The 26,880-nt window shown below is 39.7% G+C and overlaps 1 protein-coding gene across 2 annotated transcripts in view; it reads left to right on the forward strand.

Annotated features, from left to right (window-relative positions):
* Positions 1 to 325: 325 nt before the first annotated feature.
* MAEA (macrophage erythroblast attacher) overlaps positions 326 to 26,880 on the forward strand; it is a 145,559-nt gene continuing 119,004 nt past the window's right edge. The window contains exon 1 of one of the 2 annotated variants that reach the window (XM_027836475.1): positions 326 to 456. In XM_027836475.1, coding sequence (XP_027692276.1) covers positions 388 to 456 — 69 coding nt within the window. In that variant the 5' untranslated portion in view covers positions 326 to 387. The remainder of the gene's footprint in view (positions 457 to 26,880) is intronic. The other variant, XM_027836476.1, reaches the window with a different exon arrangement.

Below are 26,880 nucleotides of genomic sequence, written 5' to 3' on the forward strand. Positions count from 1 at the left end.
GGCCCCTGGGTGACCCCCTCCCCACCGGGCCAACTGGAAATCATCACTGCACCCCTGGCGTCTCAAAAACGAAATACGCCTTCCTTCCTTCTTTTCGGTCCAGTAAAAAACGTTTTCATAGCCTACACTTCCCTATGATTGGAAGAGCGCCATGAAAGGAAGGAATTGATTGGGCCGCCCTGACGTCCTTTCACGCAGCCCTGCCCAGAGCTGTGCGTTCTTCCGCCACCACAGGCGGTTGGGCGGAAGCGATTGGCTAAAACGCCTGTTCCCTCCCGGTAATGGGTGGAGGCGAGGTGGGAGGGAAAGAAGAGCTGTCTGTTACCCGCCATGCACCGCGCCCCGGAGGTGGTTCCTTTTGGTCTGTAATGTTTTGGCCAATCCAAAATGGCGGTGCAGGAATCAGCTGCTCAGCTTTCCATGACCCTGAAGGTGCAAGAGTATCCAACCCTCAAGGTGGGTGCCCAGGGGCCCACCCTGGGGGGAAAGGAGGCCCAGCCACCCCCCTCCAGGTGGGAGACTGGCTGGTCAGGGACCACAGCATCCCGCCGCCCAGGGCGGGTGGGGACTCGCCTCCCCCACTGGAGCGGAGGGCGCGGGGTTTGTCCACGCCCCCGGCGGCCCGGGCTGGGGTGGGGGCGGCGAGCGCGGGCTTGGGGCGGGGGACCCTCCAGCCAGGGGAGGGGCTGGGAGGATGGCGTCCGGGCCGGGGGGGGGGGGGGGGGTCCCCCCCCAATGGGGGGGGGGGGGGAGGGGGCGGCTGGGGCGTACCCGCCCCCAGCTGGTCTGGGAAGGGTTAATGGGGTGAGGGTCACCAGGGGAGGAAATGAGCCTGGACCGTCCCCCACCTGCCTCCTGAATGTCCTGCCTTTTTACAACCTTTTACATGAAATAACGACCCAAGGGTCCTTGTAGGGTGGGGGACACGGGGCTGTGGAGCGAGAGTCACCGAATTCAGAGCCTTTAGAGGGCTAATACAGACCAGAGACTTGTGGGATCGTAGATGTCGAGCCGGAGCGCATCTTAGAGGTCATTCAGCCCAATCCCCTCCCTTTTACTGACGAGGAAACTGAGGTCCGGGAAGGGGAGGGGAGTTACCCAACGAGAGGTAGGATTTGAACCCAAGACATAGACGCTGTTGCTTCGATCTTGGAAGGAATTTTAGAGGTCATCTAGTCTGACTCTCATTTTACAAATGAGGGAACGCAGATAGATAGCACACACTGGTATTAAATTACAAGGCAGGGATTTGAATCCAGGTCCTTGGACCCCCCAATTTAGCATGATTTCCACTCACTGTACTTGGCTGCTTCATCCAGTGCTGAGGGAGAATAAATCAGAGGGTTTAAAGCTAGAAGGGGCCTTAGAGGTCGTCCACCTCCCTCGTTCTACGAATGAGAAAACTGAGGTTGGGAGAGGGGGAGAGACCCAAGGTTATACTGTAATTAGACCAAGGAATTTTCACCAGATCTTCTGACTTCACATATAGGACTTTTTAGGTTACACCACCCCTGGCTGAGAAGGATTTGTGGGAGGTGAGGAAGGAAGTCACTTGGAAAGTAAAGGAAAGATTGTCTTCATGAGGTTGTTTAGAGCCCAGCTGTTTCCAAGTAAACATCACATGACAAGGTGATGAGTTCTAGCTGAGTTCTTGGGGTAAACTAATGGGAAAAGAATCCTAAAACGGGGGAGGGACGTCTTTTACAAATTTCATGACTTTGTCCATTATAGTCCCTGTCACTCATAAGATCACTGATTCCTTGAGTTGAAGCATTGTTTAAATCATTCATTCCTTTAAGAAATATTTGTTGGGTATTGTGTGTAGGGCACTATGCACTGCCCTGAAGGAGGTAAAAATTGTAGATAAGACACAGTTCTTATTCTCATATTATAGTTTCTTAGGATTTGATAAGGCACAAACACAGATAATCATACTTCAGTGACATCTGATTTCATCTACATGGATGTTATCTCCTCTGATAGCAACCCCACTGTGACCTAATAGAAAGTCTTCAAGAGTTTTTGTGACCAGAAATTCATCACCATGCAGACATTCTGGTGATGAGCAAATATTATTATGCTAGCCATCACCATACCCATAAAGTCTGTCTTACAATATAGATACCTATGTTTCAATATTTCTGTGATTACTTGAGATTCTTTGTGAGTGGCTTTTAATATCCCACTTTAGTGCCTTTGTACTGGTACTCACCTATATCTGGAATGCACATTTTTTCCATACTTGCCTCTTAGAATATCCGATTTCCTCTAAGTCAGGACTTGGGTGCTACCGCTGACATATGAGGACTTTGCTCAGTTGTTAGTTCATTCTATGTCTTGAAATTATTTTTCATTGTTTTGTGTATACTCTGTATTTGCTAAATTGTACGTATTGTATCCACTTTCTTCCAATAGCATGTCAACTGCTTAAGGGCAGGGACTATTTTTGTTTCAATCTTTGTATACTAGTGAACCTTTAATAAACATTTGTTGAATGAAATAGATTTAAAGTTAGAAAGAACTTTAAAGACCATCTTGTCCATCCCCTTTGTTTTACGGATGGGGAAACTCAAGCCCAGAGGGAGATGATTTTGCCAGGGTAACACCGAGAATAGTTCTCCTTTCAATCCAAGGCCAGTTGAATATACTGTATAGTTGTATGGCACTCGCTATTCAATGAATAGCTTTGTGACCTTGCATAAATCACTTACCTATGTCACATACCATTATCACAAACTTTAACTTCTCTTAGTAACATGAAACAAATATATTTCTTAATATGTTTGCACCACCCATACATAACAGATCTTTGATCATTAGTAAGTAGAGTGCAGTGTCTGAGATTTTTGGATCCCGCTTAATAAAATTTCAAGGTCATGAGATTATTAGAAAAATATTTGAATGGCTCTTCAGTTTGAAGATTAGTATAGCACAAAGAATGAAAGATCTGGAGTCATCAGATCTAGGTCTAAATCCCCACCCCGCCACCTTCGTACCAGTGTGACCTTGAGCAAGCTCTTTCCCTGGGGCCTCAGTTTCCTCATCTGTAAAATGAAAGGTTTGGACCAGCTATGCTCTAAGATCTCTTGCAGCTCTGAATTACCAATCAGCAGAAGTAATGGATTTAGTTCTGGCAGGCCACAGCTTTGTTCCCTTCCAGAAGAACAGGCTGCACTCCCTAATCCTGGTGAGCCATTAAGCCAGTCACAAGCACCACTGAATGAGAGTGTTTATGAATTAGAGTGACTCTTTCTACCCTATTGGAAATCATTCAGAGGATTATTTGCATAATGTCAGTATTGGAAGGATAGCACATACATGAGGTTCTAATAAACAACAAGCATTTGAGTATCTACTAAGGAGTTACATGAGAAATAGAACCACATCTATGTTTCACACTGTAGGTGAATTGATGCAAATGTGGAAGATTAGTGTCTCTTTTAGTCTAAATTATCATAGGTGATTATCATAGAAAAAGAAAAGAGAGTACTATGACTTTACCTAGTGACAGATTTGAAATAAGCTAGGAAGGGTTATGAAAGAGAGGAAGAAGAACACTAAATTCTTCTTGATTCTCAGTGGCTCTTTTTATTTGCTGACAATAAATGGGGTTGGAATCATAGCATTTCTTAGATTTTGGCACGGCAGCACTATCTACACTTGAACTACTGAATAAAGAAATTGCCATGCAGAAAAAACTTCTCTAACTCTTTTCATGGCATAATTTAATGGAAAGTAAGCAGAAAGGAAATTAGCTTCCCCAAAAGGAGGCATATTGATAGGTATTTGTTACTTAATAATCCAAAATATATCATTTGGATCAAAGATCTATTCAACATTTTTTGATTAAATAATGACTGACAGCTAAAAGAGAGGATTGTAATCCCATGTAAAGTAGGCTTGCCAGGTGCAGACTTATTTTTGTTTGTTCATTTTGTTTATTTAAAAAAATCTGCCATCATGATAAATTGAACTTCCCCTGTTTTTTCTACCAAATTCTTTATATGTGTCATATGTGGTTCCTTTCTTTTTTCTTAACCCTTAGGTGATAGTGCATGGTATGTGGTAAGCATTTAATGAATGTTTGTTGATGGATTATTTCATTTCTGAATTAGCATTTCTTAGAATACTTTTAGGAATGAGACACAGTCAAAGCAGAGCATCAGTGGGGTGTTCTAAGGAGCTCTGGTTTGGAAGTAGTAGTCTTTTGATAATGGCAAAGTAAAGAACAGGATGTAGTGCAAAGAATAGAATGGAGTTGCAAAAACAGATGTTTCTTTGAGCCTTGATATGAAGAGTAATAAAGTGTTTAGGATGAAATTTCTATCTTGGCTATAGCTTCTCAGTTACATAAGATCATAAGATGCACAGAAGAAATCTAAAGAAGAGAATATGACTGGAAGTTGTGGTTGTGGAAAGTTTGAATTGTGTTTTGCTGTCTTCATGCTCTCTTTCCTGTCCCCTCCCCAGTGACAGGATAAAGAGCTTCCCCAAGACAAGGAAAGGAAACAGCAACCAAATAGTGGAGATCTGTATAATGTATTATTACTTTGTGATAACATCATGTGGTGGGAATTTGCCTTTGGTAAAAGTGAATATCTGCAAGACTGAATTTGTGTGGTGTTACTATTGTTAATATTCAAGGTCATGAGTTAAAATTGTTAATAACTTATAATCATAGCTTTTGGCACAGAAATTTTGACACAGGTATTTAGTGATTTGAGGAGATTAAAATCATAATTTTTGGCACAGAAATTTTGACACATGTATTTAATGATTGATTTAAGGAGATTAATGTGGTTTTGCGGAAGGAACACCAAGTTCCTTGGTGTTTGAGACCTGGCTCAACAGTTTACTAGCTGTGTAATGCTTCTGAGGGAGGGCCCTTCCAGCTCAAAAGAATACATCTTGGGCAAGTCATTTCATGTCACTGGGCCTCAGTTTCCTAGTTAATTCAGTAGTGATTTATTAAGCACTTACTATGTTGTGGTGTTAAAAAAAAAAGTAATAGTCACTGTCCTTAAGTTTTTATTCTACAAGATAGAAACAATGTGTATACGGAGAAGTACATACAAAATCTAACAGAAGCATTTTGAGGAAGGGAGAGCACTATAAACTGGGGGTATCTGGGAAGTCCTTCTATGGGAGGTGATCTGGAGGCAAGCCTCTTGAAGGGAGCTATGAATTCTAAGAGACAGGAAAAAATGATCTATGTATGGCAAGACAACCTCTGTGAAAGCCTCAAAGGGAGATGGAATATTTAGTACCAGGGACAGCAAAAATAGGCATCTGGGTTGCTCAGTGAGTAGAAGACAGGGCTTAAAGTCAGGAAGACCTGAGTTCAAATCCAGGGTCAGATACCTGCTAAATGTGTGATGTTAGACAAGTCACTCAATCTCTGTTTTCCTGCTTCCTCAACTGTAAAATGGAGATAATAACAGCACCTGCCTCCCAGGGTTGTGAGGATCAAATGATATCTTTGTAAAGCACTTAGCACTGACACATAATATGCCCTATATAAATGCTTATTTCTTTCCTTCTCTCTGACTGGAGTGTTGAGTGTGTCGGGGGCATAGTGTAAAATCAGTCTAGAAAAGCATGTTGATGCTAGATTATGAATACTGAAGTAAGTTAATCTTATAAGGAATCTTGATCAAAGAGTAATCCTAAGAAAAAAGCAGAAACAGCCATTAATTTATAATAAAATTATTTGACAGATAAAATTAAAAAATAATCCATGAAGAGTCAGACCCATGTTCTGACCAGCCCAGTGTTCTGTTTTTCCCCAGTGGCACCAAGGGATGCTTTTTGGAAATAAGTGTTTGTCCTCTATAAGGTAAGCCTAAGGAGGTTGGAGATGGTGAAGGAAAGGCAGAAGATGTAATTTGTACAGTAATTTGTATGCCAGTCTTTGAGATTTGAACAAGTCTGCACTCTTCCTACCCATACCATTCATGGTTGAATTGATTTTGATCAAGTGAGAAGGGACAGCCCTCTCACTTTTCAGATCCTTCCCACTGGAGCATACTGATCTGGTGTGTCTCTATGAAGACACTATTGTGTCTGTTTAAAAATTTAATTTTACTCTATTTAAATGGGTTTGTAAGTGTAGGATGTTAGATTAGATCCATAGTTACCCAAGAGTGTGCCATGGCACATTAGTTTTGGCTAGGTGTACCAGGAGTTGTATAGAATTTATACATTTGTAATTTTCCAGTAATATGCGTGATTCCTCAAAGCAAAAAATAATACTGTTCTGTGAGCAGAAAAAATTGGAGAACCATTAGATTTGATATTCACTAAGGTTCTTTGCAGCAATAAAATGTAGTGATTCTTTGATTTTTTAATTTGATGTCCTCATCTTTTGACAACATTAAAATCAATATTTATTTCCTTTTAATCGCAATTTTTTATTGACCCTGTAAATACTTTGAATCCTCATGTCTTATAAATTCGCAGTAAAAAAGGTGTATCTTTTTAATCATTAATGAAGCACTATGCAAATGTTCTTTTAATAGTGACCAGAAATACCTAAATTTCTCATGTCTCTATGCATATTTTTGCAAAATCATGCAAATTAGGTTTTATAATTACATAGGAAATAGAAGTTTCATAAGAGTAAATATAGCTTCTTGCTTCTGATTCATTTCCTTTATATGATTTTTGGCACAATTTCATATTGTATGGAGAAAAAATATAATTCCCATATAAACCTCAAACCTCCCCTCCCCAAGATTGAGGTTTAAAGTATTTTAGTATGCTAATAGAACAACTCAAATTTAGTGGGAAAGTGGTTTTGTTGTTTTCTTTTTAAACCTCCATGACTTGGGAGTTCAAATCATCTGCATAAACATTTCATGTGGTTGTCACATAAACAAATTAGATTTGAACATTTACCAAACTGGAAAAACTGAAATGAGAGGCACCATGGTAAAAGATGTTAGAGTGACATACAAAAATCTGGAAGACCTCTGTTCAGTCCTACTGCAGTCACTAGCTCTATGTGTGGTAGAGGGTGGGTCATCTAATCTCTCTGAGCCTCAAACAGCTACCTACTAAGTCATAGAAGCACTGTGATTCTCATGGATGGAGAGGGAGTGCCCCTTACCCATAAAATCACAAGTCCGATATAGTGAGTTAGTTTGGAGGTGAAGCTTTTGTACCTCAGTAATTATTAGGACCTGGGGGACATTGTACATTTTCATGATTCTAAATGATGAGGAAAAGAGAAGCAGCAAAGAGTGAATGTGATTAGAATAACCATGTGGAAAATGAGATCCCATGTTTTCCTGCTAATGAATTTTAGCGAAGCAAGTAAACTGTGGAGGAAATGGCAAGATGTAGCAAGAACAAAGAAACTGAGAATTATAAAGATGATACCTGGATGCCAGAAAGAAGAATGATTGATTCTACTCTTCAATCTAACAAGTAGCTTAGAGTGTGGGAAATATATGTGATCTCAAGTCTTTTACATAGTCTAATTTGTAGTGGGGGTATAACGATAGAGCATGAGTTGGAGACTGCTTTGGTGAAGAAAGCTGGTGGCAGAACTACTTAGGAAGCCTTCTTCTGAGAAAAAACATGATATACCATTGCTCTGTTAGGAGATGGCTTGATTATATTTAGTGGACTTTTTTTTTTTTCTGAGCTCCAAGTGCTTTATATATACACATATCTCTATGCTATTAGCTCACTCTGAGGCATGTTAGAAATGAATAATTTTGTCCCCATTTTAAAATATGAAAACTGAGTCAAGAAACACCTATGGTTAATTTCTGAATTCTAGCCCTGTGTTTACCATTACTCTATATTGACTCCAATTAAGCACCTACAAAATTCAGCTTTCAACACCATAACATACTAGCCCATGTAGTTCTACATATTAAAGATATGGAATTATATAAGAGGTTATGATGGGAGAAAGAACTTGGGGGGAGGGGAACCATATTATTTTCTTTTTTTCTATTAATCTCTTGCCCTTGAAGACAATAAATAAGATGAGGTTATATTCTAATGGAGTCTATTGATCTTCATATGATATATTAATTACCTTCCATCCTGGTCTCCATCATATGAACACACTGCAGCTTGTATCTTCTCATGACTCCTGAATGATTAGCATGGTAGGTATTCAGTATTTTGTAAGCTCTTCTGAGTGACCCAGAGTGCAATAGGACTATTGCCTTCCCTGTTTCAGAGACTACATACTTCTGTTCATGCAATCCTTTATATATCTGATGAAGCTTTTTCCCCTCAAATGCATTTTAGTCATATGTCCATTCTTTCCTTGTACAGGGTGTCCCAAAAGTCTTTGTGCAGTTTTGAGCTATTAATGGGGCATTTAGGTGTTAGGAACAGCTAGGTGGCCCAGTATATAGAGGTTTTCCTGAGTTCAAATCTGGCCTCAGACACTTAGCTGTATGACCCTGGGCAAGTCACTTCTTCTGTTTGCTTCCATTTCCTCATCTGTAAAATTAGCTGAAGAAGGAAATGGCAAAGCACTCCAGTATCTTTTCTAAGAAAACCCCAAAAGGGGTGACAAAGAGTTGGACATGATTGAAAAACAAGTGAACAACAACAAAGCTACTAAAGCTTAAAACTGCACAAAGATGTTTGGGACACCCTGTACAATTTTGTTTTAAACTGAAGTAGAAGACTTTGCATTTGTTCCTATTAAATATCATTATTTTAGTTTCAGCTCATTGCTCCAATCTATTGAGATCTCTTTGGCTCTTGATTCTATCCCATAGTATATAAGCATTCCTTCCCAGCTTTATGTCATCCATTCATTTAATAAACATACCATTAAGCCATTTTCTTTGAAACATCAGTGTTGTCTTGTGGTTTGGTTTGGTTTGGTTTTTGTTTTTTGTTTGTTTTTGCTTTGTCTCCTCAACTAGATTGGAAGCTCCTTGAGGACAAGAGGGCAAGTCTTATTTAGTTTTGGGGGTTTTTTGAGGTGGGTTTTGTTTTGTTTTTTTGTCGTCCTCATTGTTGTTTTTGTCTACAACGCTAGTCATATACTAGGGGCCCAAAAATGTTCATTGAAAAGGATGATGGCTTGGTTTCTAGTCTGAGTTACCACCTGACTTCTCAGTTTTTATTTGTTATTTTCAGGCAAACTTAAGCTCAGCGTATGCAAAGGCTGAGTGACAATATATGAGGGTGCTATAATTGAGAATTATTATTAATTCATTGTGACGGTAATTGCACTAGCTGGTCTCTGAGGACTTTTCTGTCTTAGAGGATTCCATGAAATGTTTCTTCTTTGCAGAATTGTGCCAGGCACCAGCTACTCTACAGAGAGGTAAAAAAACAGTCCTTGCCCCGTAGGTGCTTATAGTCTTATTGAGAGAGGCAAGAAAGACGTGAAGATTTTAAGTAATAATAATGATAATAAGCATTGTATGAAGATGTGAAGCATGGAGGCTAAATAAAACATGTTTGGAATATGGGTGTTGACTTGATTCCTACCCAGAACAAAGGAGTAATGGGTGATAAATTTAGAAATGAAGGTTGATCTTTAATTTTAAAGAGGTTTTGAATCCAGTGGGAGAAACATCTAAGGTTTCTCTGAACAAGCGCTCATCATGCTAGAAGCAGTATTACGATCACAACTAATCAAGTGATGGTGTTACATAGTGGAGAAACATTGTAAATGCAAAGACTCATTTACGATCTATTGAAACAATGGTGATAGATGCCCGAGTTAGGATGGAGTGCCTGAGAATGAAGGTCTTCTTGAGTGGGAGGAATTGGGCATGGGAGAGATGTTCTAATCTAGAGGGATAATTGACAAGATTTAGCAGCAGTTTGCCTATAGAGCACTCAGCTGTCAAAGTGACCTTCCTAGGGAGGTAGATAGAGCTTGGAATCAGGAAGAACTGAGTTCAAATCCAGCCTCAGTTAGTAGCTGTGTGAAACTGGGCAAGTCACGTAGCCGCTGTCTGCCTCAGTTTCCTCATCTGTAAAATGAGAATAGTAATTAGAACCTACCTCAGGATTGAGGTGAGGATAAAATGAAATAATAATTGCAAAGCACTTAGCATAGTGCTTGGCACGTAGTAAGTGATATATAAATGTTCATCATCATCATTATTCCTCTGCTCAAGAGTCTGCTGGAGCACACTGAAGGCTGGCTATAAAAGTACCCTCCTGCCTGCCTCCAACCTGTCTTTCCAGCCTTATTTTGTACTAACTCCTTCAGGCACTTCAGAGAACTCCCACCAAACTGAACTGCCTGTACAGTGTTCTCCAAACTCATCAATACATCTCTGCATTTACATTCATCATCACTGCTGCCTGAAATGCCCTCCTCCTTTCAGAACCCTTGTTTTCTTTCAAGGTTCAGTTCAAGTGCCACTCCTCCATGAAGCCTTCTGACCTCCCCCTGAGTTTTAGTATTCTTTCTCCCTCAGATTCAATTTACCAAATGTTAAGTGCTCACCTATAGGCAAAGAACTGTATTTGGGGCTGCCTGGGGATGTGAAGACACAAATGAAAGACTCTATCCTCCAAATGCTTACATTTTCTTGGGGGTGGTGCGAAAGGATGAGAAAAGTTTTTAGGGGGACAGTGGCACCTACCTGAGCTTTGAAGAAAGACAAATTCTAAGAGGCAGGTATAAGGGAGGAGCATATATATCCCAGGCATGGGAGTCCACCTGGCTGAATGCAGAGTTGGGAGTGTTAGGTTCAGGAGACAATAGGCCAGTTTGGCTGGAAGGCAGAATTTGTCATGGGGAATGGTATGAAATAAGGCTAGGAAAATAGGTAGAACCAGATTGTAGAGGGCCTTAAATGCCAGTCTAAGAAGTCTGGATTTTATCCCAGAGGCTTTGGGGAGTCACTGAAGGTATTTAGTAGGGAAGTGGCGTGGTCAGACTTGAACCGTAGGAAGTCTGTTCTGATAGCTTTGGGGAGGGATAGAGAGGAGAAAGATTGGAAGCAGGGAGACCAGTTAGGAGACTTAAAATAGCCAATTTCAGAGGTCATATAGGCATGGACTGGACTAATCGCTGCATAGATGAAGTTAAGGAAGTGGATGGATTGGAGAGCTGCAATGGAGGTAGAAGAGGGGGCTTGGCTGGCAGCTGATTAAGAGTGAAGGGGAGTGGAGGAGAAAGAGTGGTAAGTCTGTGGTTTTAAACCCAGGACAGCTAGTGGTACCTTTCATAGAAGAGGAGCAGGAGAGAGCCATGACTCCAAAGATGAGGGAGGACCGAGGGGTCAGCAGCATCGGAAGCCAGAAGCAGAGCGGATTGTAGGATCAAAGATGGAGAAACAGCCTTTGTGTTTAGAAATTAAGTGGTCACTAGTAGCCTTGGAAAACTCAGTGAAGTGCTTGGTGGAAAGCCAAATTGTAAGGAATCGAGAAGGGAGTGGCTCATGGGGAAATGGTGGCAGCAAACATTGATAATTCTTTCAGGAAGTTTGGGAGTGAAAGGAAAAAGAGAGAAGGAGGGAGGTCAATAGTTTGAAAGCTTGTCAGGGTCAAATCAGGGTGTTTTTATTTATTTTGCTTTAAGGAGCATAAACTTGTGAGCATGTTTGTAAAGAGGCAGGAGCTTGGGAAGAGTTGAAGATGATAGTGAGAAAGGGGGTGACAGATAAAGCAAGCTCCTTAGGGATATTGGAGAGGATGAGATGGAGGGAACCAATAAAGTAGGTTGGCCTGGAGAAGAAGAGGTACTTTCCCCTTAGATGATAGAACTGTAAATCTAGAGTTCATCCAGTCTAATCTCATTTTACATGTAAGGAAGCTGAAGCTAAGGGAAGTTAAGTGACTTGTCCAAGGTCACACAAATAGTAAGCAGGAGTGTCAGGATTTGAGCCCAGAGTCAGTGATCTTAGAGACAAGATTAAAGAAAAGAGGATGAAAACTCTTCATAGGGATTTTGAGGGCAGGGAGAAGAGCAATGTCCTCTATTAAGAGGCAGTGTGAGAATAGTAAGGTGGAGTTTCGACCTCTATTTAACATAGCACTTTGCTAATTTCTTGTAGTATGAACTTGAGCAATCACTGGATATATTTGGGCCCAAGTTCCTTCCTCTATAAAATGAGGGGATTAGATGACCTCTAAGGTCCCTTTCATCTCTAAACTGATAATTCTCTCAGCAAAATAGAAAGTTAGAAAAGGGGTTAGGAAGTGTGACCTGAGAAAATGCACCTCTCCCTGCTTATGCTGCCAGAAATAGGGTGTTGATTTTGCTGAACTTTTTTTTTTATCCTGTTTTAGTCTTTGTTGCAGGGGAAGGCTCATGGGGTAAAGATATATTCAGAAATGATAGAGATATATTCAGTAATGATTGTAATATGACAAAAAACATATATTAAAAGGGAAGAGGGAATTATGTGGGATTGAGATGAGAAGAGAAAGAGAAAAGTTTTGCCAGGCAGTAAGTAGTAAGGACCCATTTGAAATCAGGTAACAGGAATTTGTAGTGGCCTCAGCAAAAATGCTGGTCTTCTTCCAACTTTGTTGTACAGCTGGGGGGGGGTAAAGTGGTCAAAGGAGTTGGTCATGTGATCCAGAGTTGGGGATTACCAAGAGAGAACTACTATAAAACAAGAAAGTAAAGGAATCAGTGGTGAATATGTGTGTGTGTGTGTGTGTGTGTGTGTGTGTGTGTAAAACTGAGCTGGTCAATTAAAAGTTTAAGATTACAAAGAGAAAAAAGTAAGGCCAGAGGAGTGATGGCCTAGGGAATGGAAAGGGATAGGTTTAGGGGGGTATGAAACCAAAGGCAAGATTAAAGATCAGAGAGGGAAGTTTTAGGATTCAAAAATTCCCCTATATTGCTTTATCTATATATTTTTTCACTCTCCCCAGATTATGCCCTTAGAATGTAAGCTCCTTGAGCATGGGGACTACTGTACTTTTTTTTTATTCTGCATCCCTATTTTCTTTCTTTCTTTCTTTCTTTTTTTCTTTCTTTTTTTTGGCTAAGCAATGGGTTTAAGTGCCTTGCCCAGGTCACACAGCTAGTAAGTGCTATGTGTCTGAGGCCAGATTTGAACTCGGGTCCTCCTGAATCCAGGGCCAGACTGCGCCGCCTAGCTGCCCCTTGCATCCCTATTTTCTTGTAAATAACCATTCTCCCCCCACCTTCTGTGTAACCCAGGGCAAGTCCCTTCTGTGTAGCTCTGACACACTTTTAGACCAAGGCTTCTTAACTTGAGGGCTGTAAACCTGTTTTTATTTTTAATACATAATTTCATAACCATTTCAATGTAATTTGGCTTCTTTTGTAATCTTATATATTTTATTTTATGCAACTGAAGAATCATAACTGCTTCCTGTGTAAGTCAAATGTAAAAAAGCCACAGAGGTTCTGAACTGCTATTTTAATGCCCACCAGCATTTTATTTCTAATTTCATACCTTAGGAAAACTGTTTATTGACTGTGACATTGCCTAAAATTCATGCAAATCCCGTTTTAATAATCCAAAAACTGCAGGGCATGCTGTTGTGGTTCCAAATCCAGGCACTTCATTGGGTGTTCGTGTTCCTCTTCCCATTCCTCTCTTTTTTCATACTTCCATGGATCTGGGCTCATATATTTCCGGATTTCTCATCCTCCCATTATGTTCATCCTTGTCACAAAACCTTCCTCTGAGGTAGTGTTACTGGCAGAGATTCTTAATCTCTTCATTCTTGCATGGAAAGAATGCTAATGAAAAGGTGCCTTCAGGCTTCCTGTCCCTCATGGCACATGTTTGGCCTAACCTCGATATTATTTTGCTTGAGACTTTAGGAAGCCCTCAGTCAGCAGTCTGCATGGTTAAAGAAATATTAGGCCTCTAAAGTAGTGAGGAATTCAGCCAAAAAAAATTTGCATTCTTAGGCTTTATTTAAGAAGGAGGAAATGGTTGGTAATGCTGGCCTATATATGCTGAAGGGCAGAAGGCCTTTTGTCTTCATCAGCCCACAAATCTTCAAATAACTTACCCGAACAAAATCTAATTTGAAGCTCAGATTGAAGGCATTCAACATATGTGGTAGTCTCAGTGCCTAGTCTCTGTTGTACTATCCTGTAATCAAGGAAAACTGATTTTTTTGAATCCTTAAGATATGCAGATATCCCTTTTTTCCAAGATTCATTCAGTATTACTCTGTCACTTAAGAAATAAGTGGCCGTCCAGAACCTATAGAATTTCTGAGAGGCACTAAAGATTTAGGGAGCAGAAGGGAGCAAGACTCTTCACGATTCTTGAATAATAACTTAAAGCCATTATGGAGCTATAATTTCTTTCATATGAAACAGCCATGGAAGCAGTCCTTTTATGTGATTTAGGATTCAGGAGTTGCTGTCACTCAGATTCATCCTGTGGTGGGAAGCCTCTTCATGAGGGAGCTATCTTCACTGTGTTGAACGAAACTGGTCTTTGGAAACCAGCCTGCCCTCTGACATGAAAAGGATAGCTTATTTTACATTTTTAAAGTATTTTTGCATACTTTCTCATTTAGTCCTACCAATTATTCCCTTTGTACATATGAAGAAACTGAGGCCAAGGGAAGTTTGTGACTTTCACAGGATCCCAAAGCTGGAAATGGTGGAGCCAGGATTAGAACTGGGAATGTCTGGCTCCTAGTTAATTTTCCTTTTACGGGGCCCCACTATCTATATTTAAATTACGCAATAAGAGAACTAAAATTTAGTCTCCATGGGATTTAGTTAGGAGAGGATGATGATAGCAAGGATAAGCAAGCAAGCGGCCTTGATTTGATGTCCATAGTCTCATTTGTGCTGCTGTACTAGCTCAGCATTGTGATGTAATTTGCCTGGGCTGAAGTTTAGCACCACTTGATTGGTCTCTTTCCCCCTTCCATTCATCCTGCACACTACTGCCAGACTAATCTTCCTGAAACACAGTTTTATTTTGTCATTTGAAATCACAGAATCCTATGTTTGTCAAGAATCCCACAGGCAATTTAGTCTAACCCATTCCTAAAACATTCTGCTACATCCACAACAAGGGGTCTTCCAGCCTCCTTGGAGACCTCCAGGGACAGGGAGATCCTTTTACAAATCTGCCCACTTCATTTTTGAAAAGCTCTAATTGTTAAGAAGAGTTTCCTTTTCTTTTCTTTTTTCCTTTTTCTTTTGTTTTTTTTTAGCAGCAAAAATTGCCTTCCCAAGAAATTCACCCCATTAGTCTTAATTCTGCCTTCCTGGACCAGATAGGACAAGGTTAATCCCACAGTTCCCATGAACAGAAACTGATTCTTCACTGCCTGCAGAATCAAGTTCAAATTCCTCATCAGCCTGATATTCAAGGTCCTGTGCATTTTGTACCTCACCTACCCTGCTTCTGTATTTACCAGCCCAATTTTTAATCAGCTGGTTTTACCTCTTCACTGTCTCCTGAACATATAAATAACACTGTAACTTGCATTTACCTAGTACTTTAAGGTTTATAAAGTACTTTCCGCACAACAATCCAGTAAGGTTGATAATACAGGTATCATTATACCCATTTTACAGATGAGAAAACTTGAGGATGGTTGGGGGAGGAAATCACTTGTTCATAAACAGAGCATGTTAGTAAAAGCTGGTGTGTGAGCCCAGGTCTTCTGACTCTAAGACTGGTGCTCTCGCTCTACTCTATTGCATTCCTTCTCTGTTCCGCTTTTGTTCTTTTTATAGTATTCCTCCCCACTCCATGCCTCCATTTCCACCAATCTCCATCTTGTAAGACTCAGTTGAATCACTCTCTTTTTCCTGAGCTTTCCCTTACCATGACAGCTCCATGATCTCTTTCTTGAACACTTGTGCTGCTTGTTCAAGCACCATGTTGGCCTTTTAAATTTTCTATGTACAGCATGTGAAAATTAACATTTCTTGAATATGCATCTTTTTTGCCAATTCTATTTTAAGGTTCTTAAGGGTATGGTTTGCATCTTAGACTTTGTATCATAAAATGAAAATAGTTCTTGTCACATAGTATTGCTGGATGGAAGGTGCTGGGGGAAGTGAATCTACAAGTACAGATGAAGACTGATACAATTTTGTCTTAGATCAGAACTTCCTGCTCTCAGAATCAGGTGTTTAGATGCAGAATGCATTTTACATAATGTTACAAAGGAAACAAGTTTTCAAATTATTTTTGCAAACAAATTCCTGTGCTGTATTAAGAACCCCTTTCCTAGAGGATTACCTGGGGGTACTGAGACACTGACTTCCCCAGGACCCTTGTTGGAAACAGGGCTCCAACCCAGGTGTCCTGGCTGAGGCCAGCTCTCTTTGTTATGCTGTGCCACCACAGAGTACTTTCCTTTATGCTGTGCCACTGCAGAGTACTTCTTAGTAAGTACTGAATTAGCTTCTCTCTTTTTCTGAAGAAAAGGACACAAAACAAAATAATCTTCTAAACAAGATGACTAGGAAGTCTGTAGTCTGCTAAAGAAATACTGCAAAAGCATCATCATTTCTTGGCAAATTATTAATCTGTTAATAAAAAGTTTGTAAAATGGTTTATAAAATGTAAGCTGTTCTAAGTATTTTAGATTCATAAATGTGAATATTGAAGGTCCTTTATATGCCAACAATTGATAAGCTACTAGATAGATATATTAGAATTGCATATGGTAAAACATGCTTTTAAATACTGTATAAGATGGATAATTCCCTGATTCAGCTTGTCTACTCTAATTATGTACATGTTAGTGAGGTATCCTGCTGTGTTTATTTTGAAATAGGAATGATGCCATCAGATGGTTCTGGTTTGTATAGAAATATTATCTAACAGTAAGATAGCGATCCTTGAATTTTTTCCCCATCAATTTACTGGATCTTCTCTTTTACCAATATTGTTTGATTTATTTAAAAATTGGCAGGGCTCTGGTTACAAATATTCTACTTTAACAATTTTCTATCCTGTTTAGAGGAGTGGGGAGCTTTCACCATATGTTTAGAGACAGAATAACTATTTAAAATCAATGTTTACTGAAGAGTGACATGAGCTTGATAACAGGAAAAGAATGCATCTATACAAATATATAAAGTCAGTTCAAACATATGCTGTCAAAATCTGGGAAAACTAAGTTGAAATACTTTATTAGCAAACATTTTTAAGCACCCACTGTGTTCAAGGTGCTGTGCTCTGTATTACTATATCTGAACATGCTCTAGGGCTTATTCTTTTTTAAATAAGTTTTTATTGATATTTTATATTTCTTACATCACCACAATCTCCCAGGTATTCTCCCCCTTCTGCCCCTCCCCCAGCCATTTCACACATCACACTATTTTTAGAGAGGAAAAAAAATCAACACAAGTGATCAATAACATAGAAAAAGTCTGAAGACATGTGGAATATGCAATACCTGTGGACCTCCCTCTCCTTCCCGCCCCCCCATCCACAAAGGGGAAAGTTAGGGATATCCTCTCATTTCTCTGTATTTGAGTCCTGCTTGAACTTTATTATTTTGTTACATTTACTTTTGATTTTTTTGATTGTGTGTTGTTCTTTCAATTTACATTGTTGTAATTACTGTGTTTATTGTTTTCTTGGCTCTGCCTATTTTACTCCGCATATAGATCTTCATATAGATCTTTCCAGGCTTCTCTGTATTCATCACACACATCATTTCTTACAGGAAAGTAATTACATCCATACGGGAAAGTCCATTACATTCATGTATCACAGTTTGTTTTACTACAGTTTGTTTAGCCGTTCCCCAATTGATTACCATCTACTTTGTTCTTTGCTGTCACAAAAAATGTTGTTATAAATATTTTGGAGTATATGAGGACTTTTTTCTTATCCATCTATGGCTTATTTCAATAGAAGGAATCCATTTGCTTGAAGAATTGTTTCTATGCTATGGCTCCATCATTAAGCCTTAACATTCATTTGAATTTATAACTCATTATCATAGAACCTGAGCTATAGGAGACTTCAAGAGTCATCTAGTCCAACATTCTTCATTTTACAGATGAAGAAACTGAGGCCAGAGAGAGCATGTTACACGCAAGTGACAAAATTGACACCCAGAACTCTTTTTATTTTAATTTTCATTAACAAGTATGGCATTATACTCTATAAACAAGAGCGTTAAAAAAAATTCAGACATTCAGGATGAAACAAAAACACCCAAGTGATTTTATGAATGATTGAAACCATGTCCATAAACTTATGCTATTAATGATTAACATTTCAAAAGAGAAGTGTTATGATCTTGAACATGTTAATATCATTCTTATTTATATGATCCTTTTCATCTTCTTTGCTGTGTATTCATAACATGTGTTAATTGCTGTTAAACTGTTGTCTTTATGTACTACAATTGGTACATTTTTTTTGTTTCTGTGTAACTTCTATAGATCTCATTTCTTAGAATTCATCAAATTTATTGTTTCTTATTGTTCGCTAATATTTCATCACATTCATATACCACAGTTCTCTCATTCTCCTTTGCTGAGTATTGACTTTATTTCTAGCCTTCTGCTATAACAAATTGAGTTATTTGAATTGAGGACTGAGCATGGTAACACACACGTGTGATCCCTGCTACTGGAAGGCTGAAGCCTGTGGATCACAAGCTCAGGAGTTCTTGAGCTCAGGGTGTCCACACTTAGTCCAGGACCAATATGGTGGTCCTCTGGGAGGTTGGTCCACCAGGCTGAGTAACAAGCAAACTGCCATAGTCAGTTGTAGCCAAGTAGCACTTATTAAGCACTTACTTTATGCCAGGCCCTGTGCAAAGTGCTAAGGATTCAGAGAAAGGCAAAAATTGGTCTCTGCTGTCAAAGAATTCACAGTCTTATGGGAGAGACAAACACACACTAACATGTTATATACAAGATAAATTGGTAGTCTCAGAGGAAAGGCTCTAGCTTTAAAAAGGACTAGAAAAGGCTTCTTTTTAGAAGGTGGGACTTTAGCTGAGATTTGAAGGAAGCTAAGAAGGAGAGCTTTCCAGGCATAGGTAGCAGCCAGTGAAAATGCCCAAAGTGTGGAGACTGGAATATCTTGTGCAAAGAACAGAAAGAAGGCTAGTGTCACTGGCTTGTAGAATATGTGGAGAAGAATGAGAATAAGAAGATGAGAAAGGTAGGAAGGGGCAGAGTTTTATGAAAGGTTTTAAAAGTCAAACAGGATTTTTTATTTGATCCTGGCAATGATAGGGAGTCACTGGAGTTTACTGAATGGGATGACATCATCAGACCTGTACTTTAGGTTGTTGTTGTTTGTCCTTACCTTCTCAGAAGAGGACCATGGCATCATGAAGATGATGGCCTTGACTTGCAAGTGAATTAGATTTAAGTGAGGGAGGGCTGTGCTGTGAGTCACCAACCTCACTTTTCCTCTGGAGCCATCTGGGTCCAGTGGCAAGATACAGATCAGGATGACTAGAGATGGACGCCTGGGTCTAAGGCATGCTGTTTAAGAAAGAAACCTAGCCCATAAACCCCAAGATATTTTTTGAGGTTTCAGTGATCAAAATTTACATTTCTTTGAGCAGAGCTCCCTCAGGTAAGGATATGGACAGAGGGAGAAGAAGGCAGAAACAAGAGAGGAGGAAGGGGCAGAAGGATGAGGAACTGTGTTGGCCGACTGGAACTGGTGGGTTGGGTCCCAAGTGGGGCAGCTGGTACTACTCACAGGTTGTTGTTTGTCCTTCATTCTCCACCTTTCAAGAATTTACCATTGGGGGTAGCCAGGTGGTGCCGTGGATAGAGCGGCTATGCTGAAGTCAAGAGGACCTGAGTTCAAATCCGGCCTCAGACCAAACATTTTACACTTACTAGCTGTGTGACCCTGGGCAAGTCACTTAACCCCAATTGCCTTTAAAAAAAAAAGAATTTGTCATTGAAGGGAAGGGAGAGGGAGACTCTTAACTCTGATCTAGAATATCACTGAGAGCATGAGAAGTGTGGAAGAAAGGGAATTTCTTCATAGTTCTCTAACCAGTTATCAGTATCTCTGGAAGCTTTCAAACTTTTAAATTAGAGAATTGCAACAAAACTCTTAGGTGCTGCCTTAGCAAAGGTGCCTCAGAAGAATAGGTAGGGGAAACATTATTAGACTGCTGGTGGAGTTCTCAAGGGCCATGATCTTTTAGGAAAGTAATATGGAAGTACATAAACCATTACAGAGGTGTTTGTATCCTTGGACCCAGTTATTCCATTAAACTGACCAGTCAGTGTCATTGAGAGAAAGGGAAAGAGTTATTTCTTATTTGTACAAAATGTTTTAGCAGCATTATTTGTAGTAGCACAAATTGAAACAGCCCAGATTTCTATTCATTTGGGTAATGGTTGAATGAATTATAGTAGATTAATATAATAGAATATTATCATTCCTTAATAAAGTACAAATATGAGTACAGAATCATGAAATGATGCACAGTGGGAGGAAAAAGTAGAACCAAAAGAATATATACAGTATGTTTAAGCAATATTAACAGTTTAAAAATCTAGAAATTACCCAGAAAGAGGAAGAGAGAGGATATGTAAACAAAGTTTGATGTTAATTTAACATTTAATTGTATTTTTTGTTAAATACTATAAACGCCAGAAATTCAATTTTATTGTAGTTTTTTTACCTTCCTTTTTTGTTTGTATATTTGAAGGTATGTATTTGAGGAAAGTGTCAAGAAAAGGTAGAAACAAATTGCAGTAAAATTTTGAAGAGGGGGTGGTATTTATCAGCCTAGGGCATTAGAGGAAGGCTGTATGGAAGAAGTGGCACCTCATTTGGATCTTGAAGAGAAGTATTTATTTTAGCTAGCAGAGGAGGCAAATGGGAAGACTAGAGAGAGAAGTCAAGTTGAAGAAATGGTGTCTATGCTATGTGATTATAATTTGACCCTAAAAATAGATTATGTGGAGAGCAATATGAAATGAAGCTTTGAAAGAGGATTTTAGAAAAAATTGTGGAGGACTTTGAACGTCAGGATAAGGAGGTTGTAAATATTTGCTAAACAGTAAAGAGCCACTGTGAGCCTTCAAGCAGAGAGGAACGTTACTTGGGTAACATTGTGAAAGAAGAATTGGGGAGGAGAGGATAGAGTTGGAAATATCTGTTGGGCTATTCACAGTAGTCTAGGTAAAGGGAAGTCTGAACTAGGTTGGTGGAAGTGGCAGTATGGAGGAGGGATTGAGATGTAAGAGATATTTTGGAGATAAAATTGACAAGATGTGGTCATTGAATTAAGATCTAGGAAAACTGACTCCATGACAGATTGTGTTGATTACATTATCCTCCCATTTTGTTAAAAAACATCTATTAATCCCAGAGATTCCATTACAAGACATATGTCCCAAAGAGGTCATTGATAAGAAGAAAACCTCATACATATTTTCAGCAGCACTTTTTGTTGTAGCAAAGAACTGGAAACAAAGATGCCCATCGACTAGGAAATGGCAGAACAAACTATGAATCTCCTTCATTAAGGAAGGAGGAGCCAACCATCCCAAGACAGAAATGGAGCAGGTCCGAACTCCCAGACTGATAGCAGGGAGATCAGGCCTTTCAGGAGCTCTTGCGCTTCCAGCTGACACAAAATGGAGAGATTCAGTCTCATAAGAAGGAAGGAAGAGAAGAAGGGAAGGAGGGAGGTCAAAGAGGAAAGAAGAAGAAAAGGAAGGGGAAGAGTCTCTGCCTCTTCCACTGGTTGCTCCTAGTTCTGCCATTTGGGACCACATTGAAGAAGTAAGATTCCTCTTCCATGTGAAAGACCTTCAGATACTTGAAGACAGCTAGCATTTTACCTACCCACCGCCGCCACCACCACCAAGTCTTCTCTTCTCTGGGCTAAATAGCTCTGTTTCCTTCACCCTCATATGACAGTCCTCCTTTCCAGGCCCTTCATTATTCTTAGGCCACCTACTCACCTCTTCACACTTTTATGATCTCAATAAGCAGAGAAGACAACTTATTGAAGGAGAGTGTTATGTCAGTATTTTACTCCACCAAGTGAGATGTTTTGTTGTTGTTTTTTTTTTTAAATCAACAAACAATACCAACAGAAGGATATCATATTCTCTAATATCTAGTCATTCATGTCACTAAAGGTAGTCTACTCCAAGGGACAGTGTGAAAAACCTATGAAAAACCATGCATACACATGCCATGAAAGAGATCTCTTCATCTAAGATGGATCAGAAGTTCCTGATATCTTCTTGAAAAGCCTCTTTTGGTAATAATATCACCTGTGATTTGAGTAATCATTTAGAATCTCCCCTTTCTGTATCCTGAAAATTAGTGTGTTTTCAAAATTATCACTTCTCCTATGTGTATTTGATCTGTATCTCTTTTCAACTTTTTCTTTTCTTTTTTTTTTTTTTTTGGGCGAGGCAATTGGGGTTAAGTGACTTGCCCAGAGTCACGCAGCTAGTAAGTGTCAAATGTCTGGTCTGAGACTGGCTTTGAACTCAGGTCCTCCTGACTCCAAGGCCAGAGCTTTATCCACTGTGCCACCTAGCTGCCCCTCTCAGCTTTTTCTTAAGTGCCATTTCTACTTCCTTATAAAACAAATTTGGTCCCAAGGTATTATTCCAGATGTGGTAGTTACATTTTCTTCAATGGTTAAAAAACAAAACAAAGCAAAACTCCGTTTTATCTATTTATATTTTCCCCTGCAGTTTCATCTACAAATGCTCTTGGGCATAATCTAGCTTAAATAGGTCTCAACACCTACCTTTCTGCAGACAAATTTTTCTCCTCCACTATACTTTGCTATTCTTTGATACTTCTCATAGTCTTCCAACATGCTCCTCTTAAAGGTTTTGTGAATGAGTTTATATTCTGTCTCATGATTGTCCTTGGCTGTCAAGTCTTCTCTACTTGGAAAGGATAGAAGTGTTTTTGAGCTCTTTTGTTTGTCTCATTCTGGTGGTGTGTAGTGACTGCTTTATGTCAGTAAAATTTCTGTAGGAAATGGTGATTATTAGAATCAATATTTTTCTATTCCCATTTTTTGGCTTGTTGAAGAAGTATACAAATGTCTTGTCTTTATCCTTTTTTCTAGTTTGATTATTTTTATCTTTGCTCTAATTATTCAGTCATTTGACCACACTTAAATAGGTAATTCAGAAATGACTTCCTCATGGATAATCATCCCTTTCCTGTGGAGCAGTGTTTCTTTTTTATATCATTTAGTAATTGCATGTCCAGTTCTTTCTTATTTTCCTCTTACAGTATTCATTATATATGATGTGATGCTTCTTAGTAGTCAACAAGCTTTTGGCCTCTTTAATTTCTTACTCCCAAACCATATTTTCAGCATTTTTCACCATTCTCACTTGTATGATTCAATACTCCAGATTGGAGTTGCCATGTATTAGCGTATATATTTATTTGCAGAATCTTGTTACAGTCTTCATGGAATTTCTGTACTTCATCCTCTTCAACAGATGATGGTTTATCAGCTACTATCATTGTCTTCGTAGTACATTTTTTTTTTTTAAACTAATGCTTCGTGGGCACTGTTTGAGGTGACCAAATGTCTCATGAAATGTTTTTTATCATACTTTAGCCCACGATGAGACTGCCAACTTAACTTGCTGAAAACTTATAAGCTATCCTTTTATTTGACTGCAACTTCTTTTTTTTTCTTCTGGTGATTCTGTTCCTTGGCTATTGCTATTCAAACCTTGTTCTCTATCTCTTACTACCATCACATTTCAGATTTGTTCACCCCTCCCGCTGTGCTTTCTAGAAGGTTTTATGCTATCCATCTTGGAGTACTTCCTGAGACCTGGCTGTCTTCTGGTGGCACAGCATCCTTGCCCTCCTTTTCCAATACCATCTGTGCTTCCTTTTATATTTTCCAACTTGCTGGTTGTGGTGGGGGTATCCAAATATTCCTTGCTCCCTCTTATACTTCCAGACCCTCACTTAACCACCATCACTCTGTAGTAACCTCTTTTCCTTTGAGGTTCATTCAATTCATGTTAATCACCCAGTCAAGAGTCTGGTAGCTGTTCTCTAATGAACACTAAGAAACTCCTTTCTCAATGAGGTCAGTGCCTGGCTCACAGTTTTTCCTCCCCAGTTTCTGTCCTCACACTAGGGCAATTCAGCCTGCATATCCATACTCCCTCAAACACCTAACTTTCCATTTTCTTATTTCCCATGACCTTCTCTGCCTCAGGTACCCACAGAGATGGTTATGCCTGTGATCTGACCCATCACCCACAAGAGTCCCATTTCCGTTTCCTTTATCTGACCATAATCTTTGAATGCTCAATCTTTCCCATGGTCTTATGACCTCTAGTCCTGTTGCTGATCCTCATGGTCACCTTAGTCCCTCCTCTTTTCAGTTCTTTCATAGACCATCGTCCCTACGTAAGCTGTGCTCTCCTTTCATTGTCTTAATCCCTTGGTGAAACAGCCCAACTCTACATTAGCATCTATTCATGAATCCCTTGCCCCATTGGCCTGACATGCCTTAACAGTCCTTAACTTTGGAATACTCTGACCATTGGCTGCTGAATGTAGTTGGAGAAATTGTGAAATTGTGCTGACTGGTTCCACTACAAATCTATGTTATATATTCTTAAGTGGACCTGCACTGCAGCATGGCAATCATTATACCTTCCTAATCAGTTGATTTTCCCAGTCATCACAGTGGCCTTTCCAAACCTTTTCATGTCTCTTCAAACTTCCTCTGGCTTCTCCTTTCCCTTGGATTCAATTGTTATCCCTATGCTGATGTTTCTCCATTCTGTTTATCAAGCCTTAATCATCTCCAAATGCCTGTTGGACATCTTGAATCAGATGTCTCATAGACACCTTAAATTCAACATGTCCAAAACTAAACTCATTATTTTTCTTTCTCCACCCCCAAATAGTGTTATTGTCAAAGGTGCCAGTATCCTCCCATTCACCTAGGCCCACAGCCTACTTATCATTGCTCCCTTACTCTTACTCACTCTCGTATCCAGTCTGTTGTTAAGTCCTCACTTCTCTCCTCAAAACGTTTGTCATATATCTACTTCTCTCCTCTGACGCAGCCACTGGCCAGGTATAAGCAGTCATCACCTCATATCTGGACTATTACAGAAGCCTGCTGGTTGGTCTCCCAGTCCCAAGTCGCTCTCCACTCCAGTCCATCCTCCACTCGACTGCCAAAGTGGTCTTCCTAAACTGTGGATCTGACCATGTTACCTCCCTGCTCAATGAACTCCAAATGTGAAATTCTCTGTTTGGCTTTTAAAACTCTTTACAACCTACCCCTTCCTACCTTTCCAGTCTTTTTACACTTTTTTCTCCTCTTTGTACCCTCTGAACCAGTGACACTGGCCTTCTTGCTCTGTTTTGCACAAGGTGTTCTATCTTCAGACTTTGTGCATTTTCACTGAATTGTGTTTTCTGAGAATACACTTTGGAATAAGTATCCCACACCACCTCCAAATGTAATAGTTGGTTAAGTACATTTACCCCCGAAGAGTTATGGAAAACAACTTAATAGTGGTTCTGATTGATCATACTTGTCGTTTAAAAGTTTTGTTTTTTATAGATTGCTAACAGAAAGTTGGGAGGTGTTCTTTTGTTTTAGTTGCTTGACAGCACCGTCGCCTGTTAGGGTGGCCTCTGCCACTCCACTACCATCCCTGCAAAAGCAGAAGGTAGAAGTACAGGCCTGAGGCAGTTTGTATTAGTGTCCTTATCCTAGTGCCTAGTACAGCCCTTGGCACATAATAGGCCTTTAATCCTTGTGTGATGAGCTGCCTCTCAAGTGTGAATCAGCTGATTGTCACCCACTCAACAGATGATGAATCTCTCTCCAGACTTTGAGGTTGTCTTGGGCAGCAGATACAGCCCATGAAGCCACATGCCTCACCTGGTATAACCTGCCAGAGCTCGGACACTGTTGACATTGAGGCGCTAGAGCAGCACTTTCATAGAGGACATAAGATAACGCTGTCACTGCTGTGACATGGGGGTGTGGTAGGGCCGCCCTGGGATGTTCCTTGGTGGCAGAAGTAAAGTAGTGAAAGCGCCATACATCTGTGTCAATTAAAGGCTTTTTTATTTCTTTTAAAGTTATTTAAACTACTTATAACTTAAGGCAAAAATGTAGGAGTTATTATCTGAAAGTCCCATTTACTTTTCTGTTCTCTTGGTGTTGGAACAAGAGGAAACTCTGACTTTCTGTAGTCCTGGAACCATCAGCAGTCAGGGTTTAAGATTGAGGAGGGGTAAAAACTTGTGCCTGAGTGTGGGAGCTGTTGTATAAGTTCTTACAGTGCCACACCCACCCATATTCAAGTGTAACAGTAAAATTGGAATCCTAAAGTGAGTGTTTTTAGATTCTTTTATTAGTTGTACTCTTACTCCATTAACCCAGGAAATAAAAAGGTAATTGTATTGTTAACTTTGAAGAAAAAATTAGATATTTTGTATCTGGTTCTCAGGTATGTTTTGGAGGGATTGAAGTTGACATAATACTTCTCTATGTACACAAATATGATAGACAGTAGAGTGTGGTAAGGAGATATAATAATCTAGTGTGTTAGGGGAGACAGAGAATTCCAGCAGAATACTCTAGGAAAACTGGAGGAGAAAGAGAATACTTTCAGCTGAATGTGATTAAAGAAGGCCTAAATCTTGGAGGATGTAACACCCAAGTTGAGCCCTGAAGGAGGAATAGGATTTTTAACAGATTCAAATGAAGAAGGGAGAAAATACATTCCAGGAAATTGGGATACTAACTCACTATTGGTGGAGTTGTGAACTAATCCAACCATCCTGAAGAGCAATTTGGAACTATGCCTAAAGGGCAATCAAACTATGCGTACCCTTTGATCCAGCAATACCATTACTAGGGCTGTATCCTAAAGAGATTATAAAAAAGAGAAAAAGACCTACATGTACAAAAATATTTATAGCAGCTCTTTTTGTGGTGGCAAAATATTGGAAATTG

The sequence above is a fragment of the Vombatus ursinus genome, unplaced genomic scaffold (genome assembly GCF_900497805.2).
Source record: "Vombatus ursinus unplaced genomic scaffold, bare-nosed wombat genome assembly UNPS02014818.1, whole genome shotgun sequence".
Lineage (NCBI taxonomy): Eukaryota > Metazoa > Chordata > Mammalia > Diprotodontia > Vombatidae > Vombatus > Vombatus ursinus.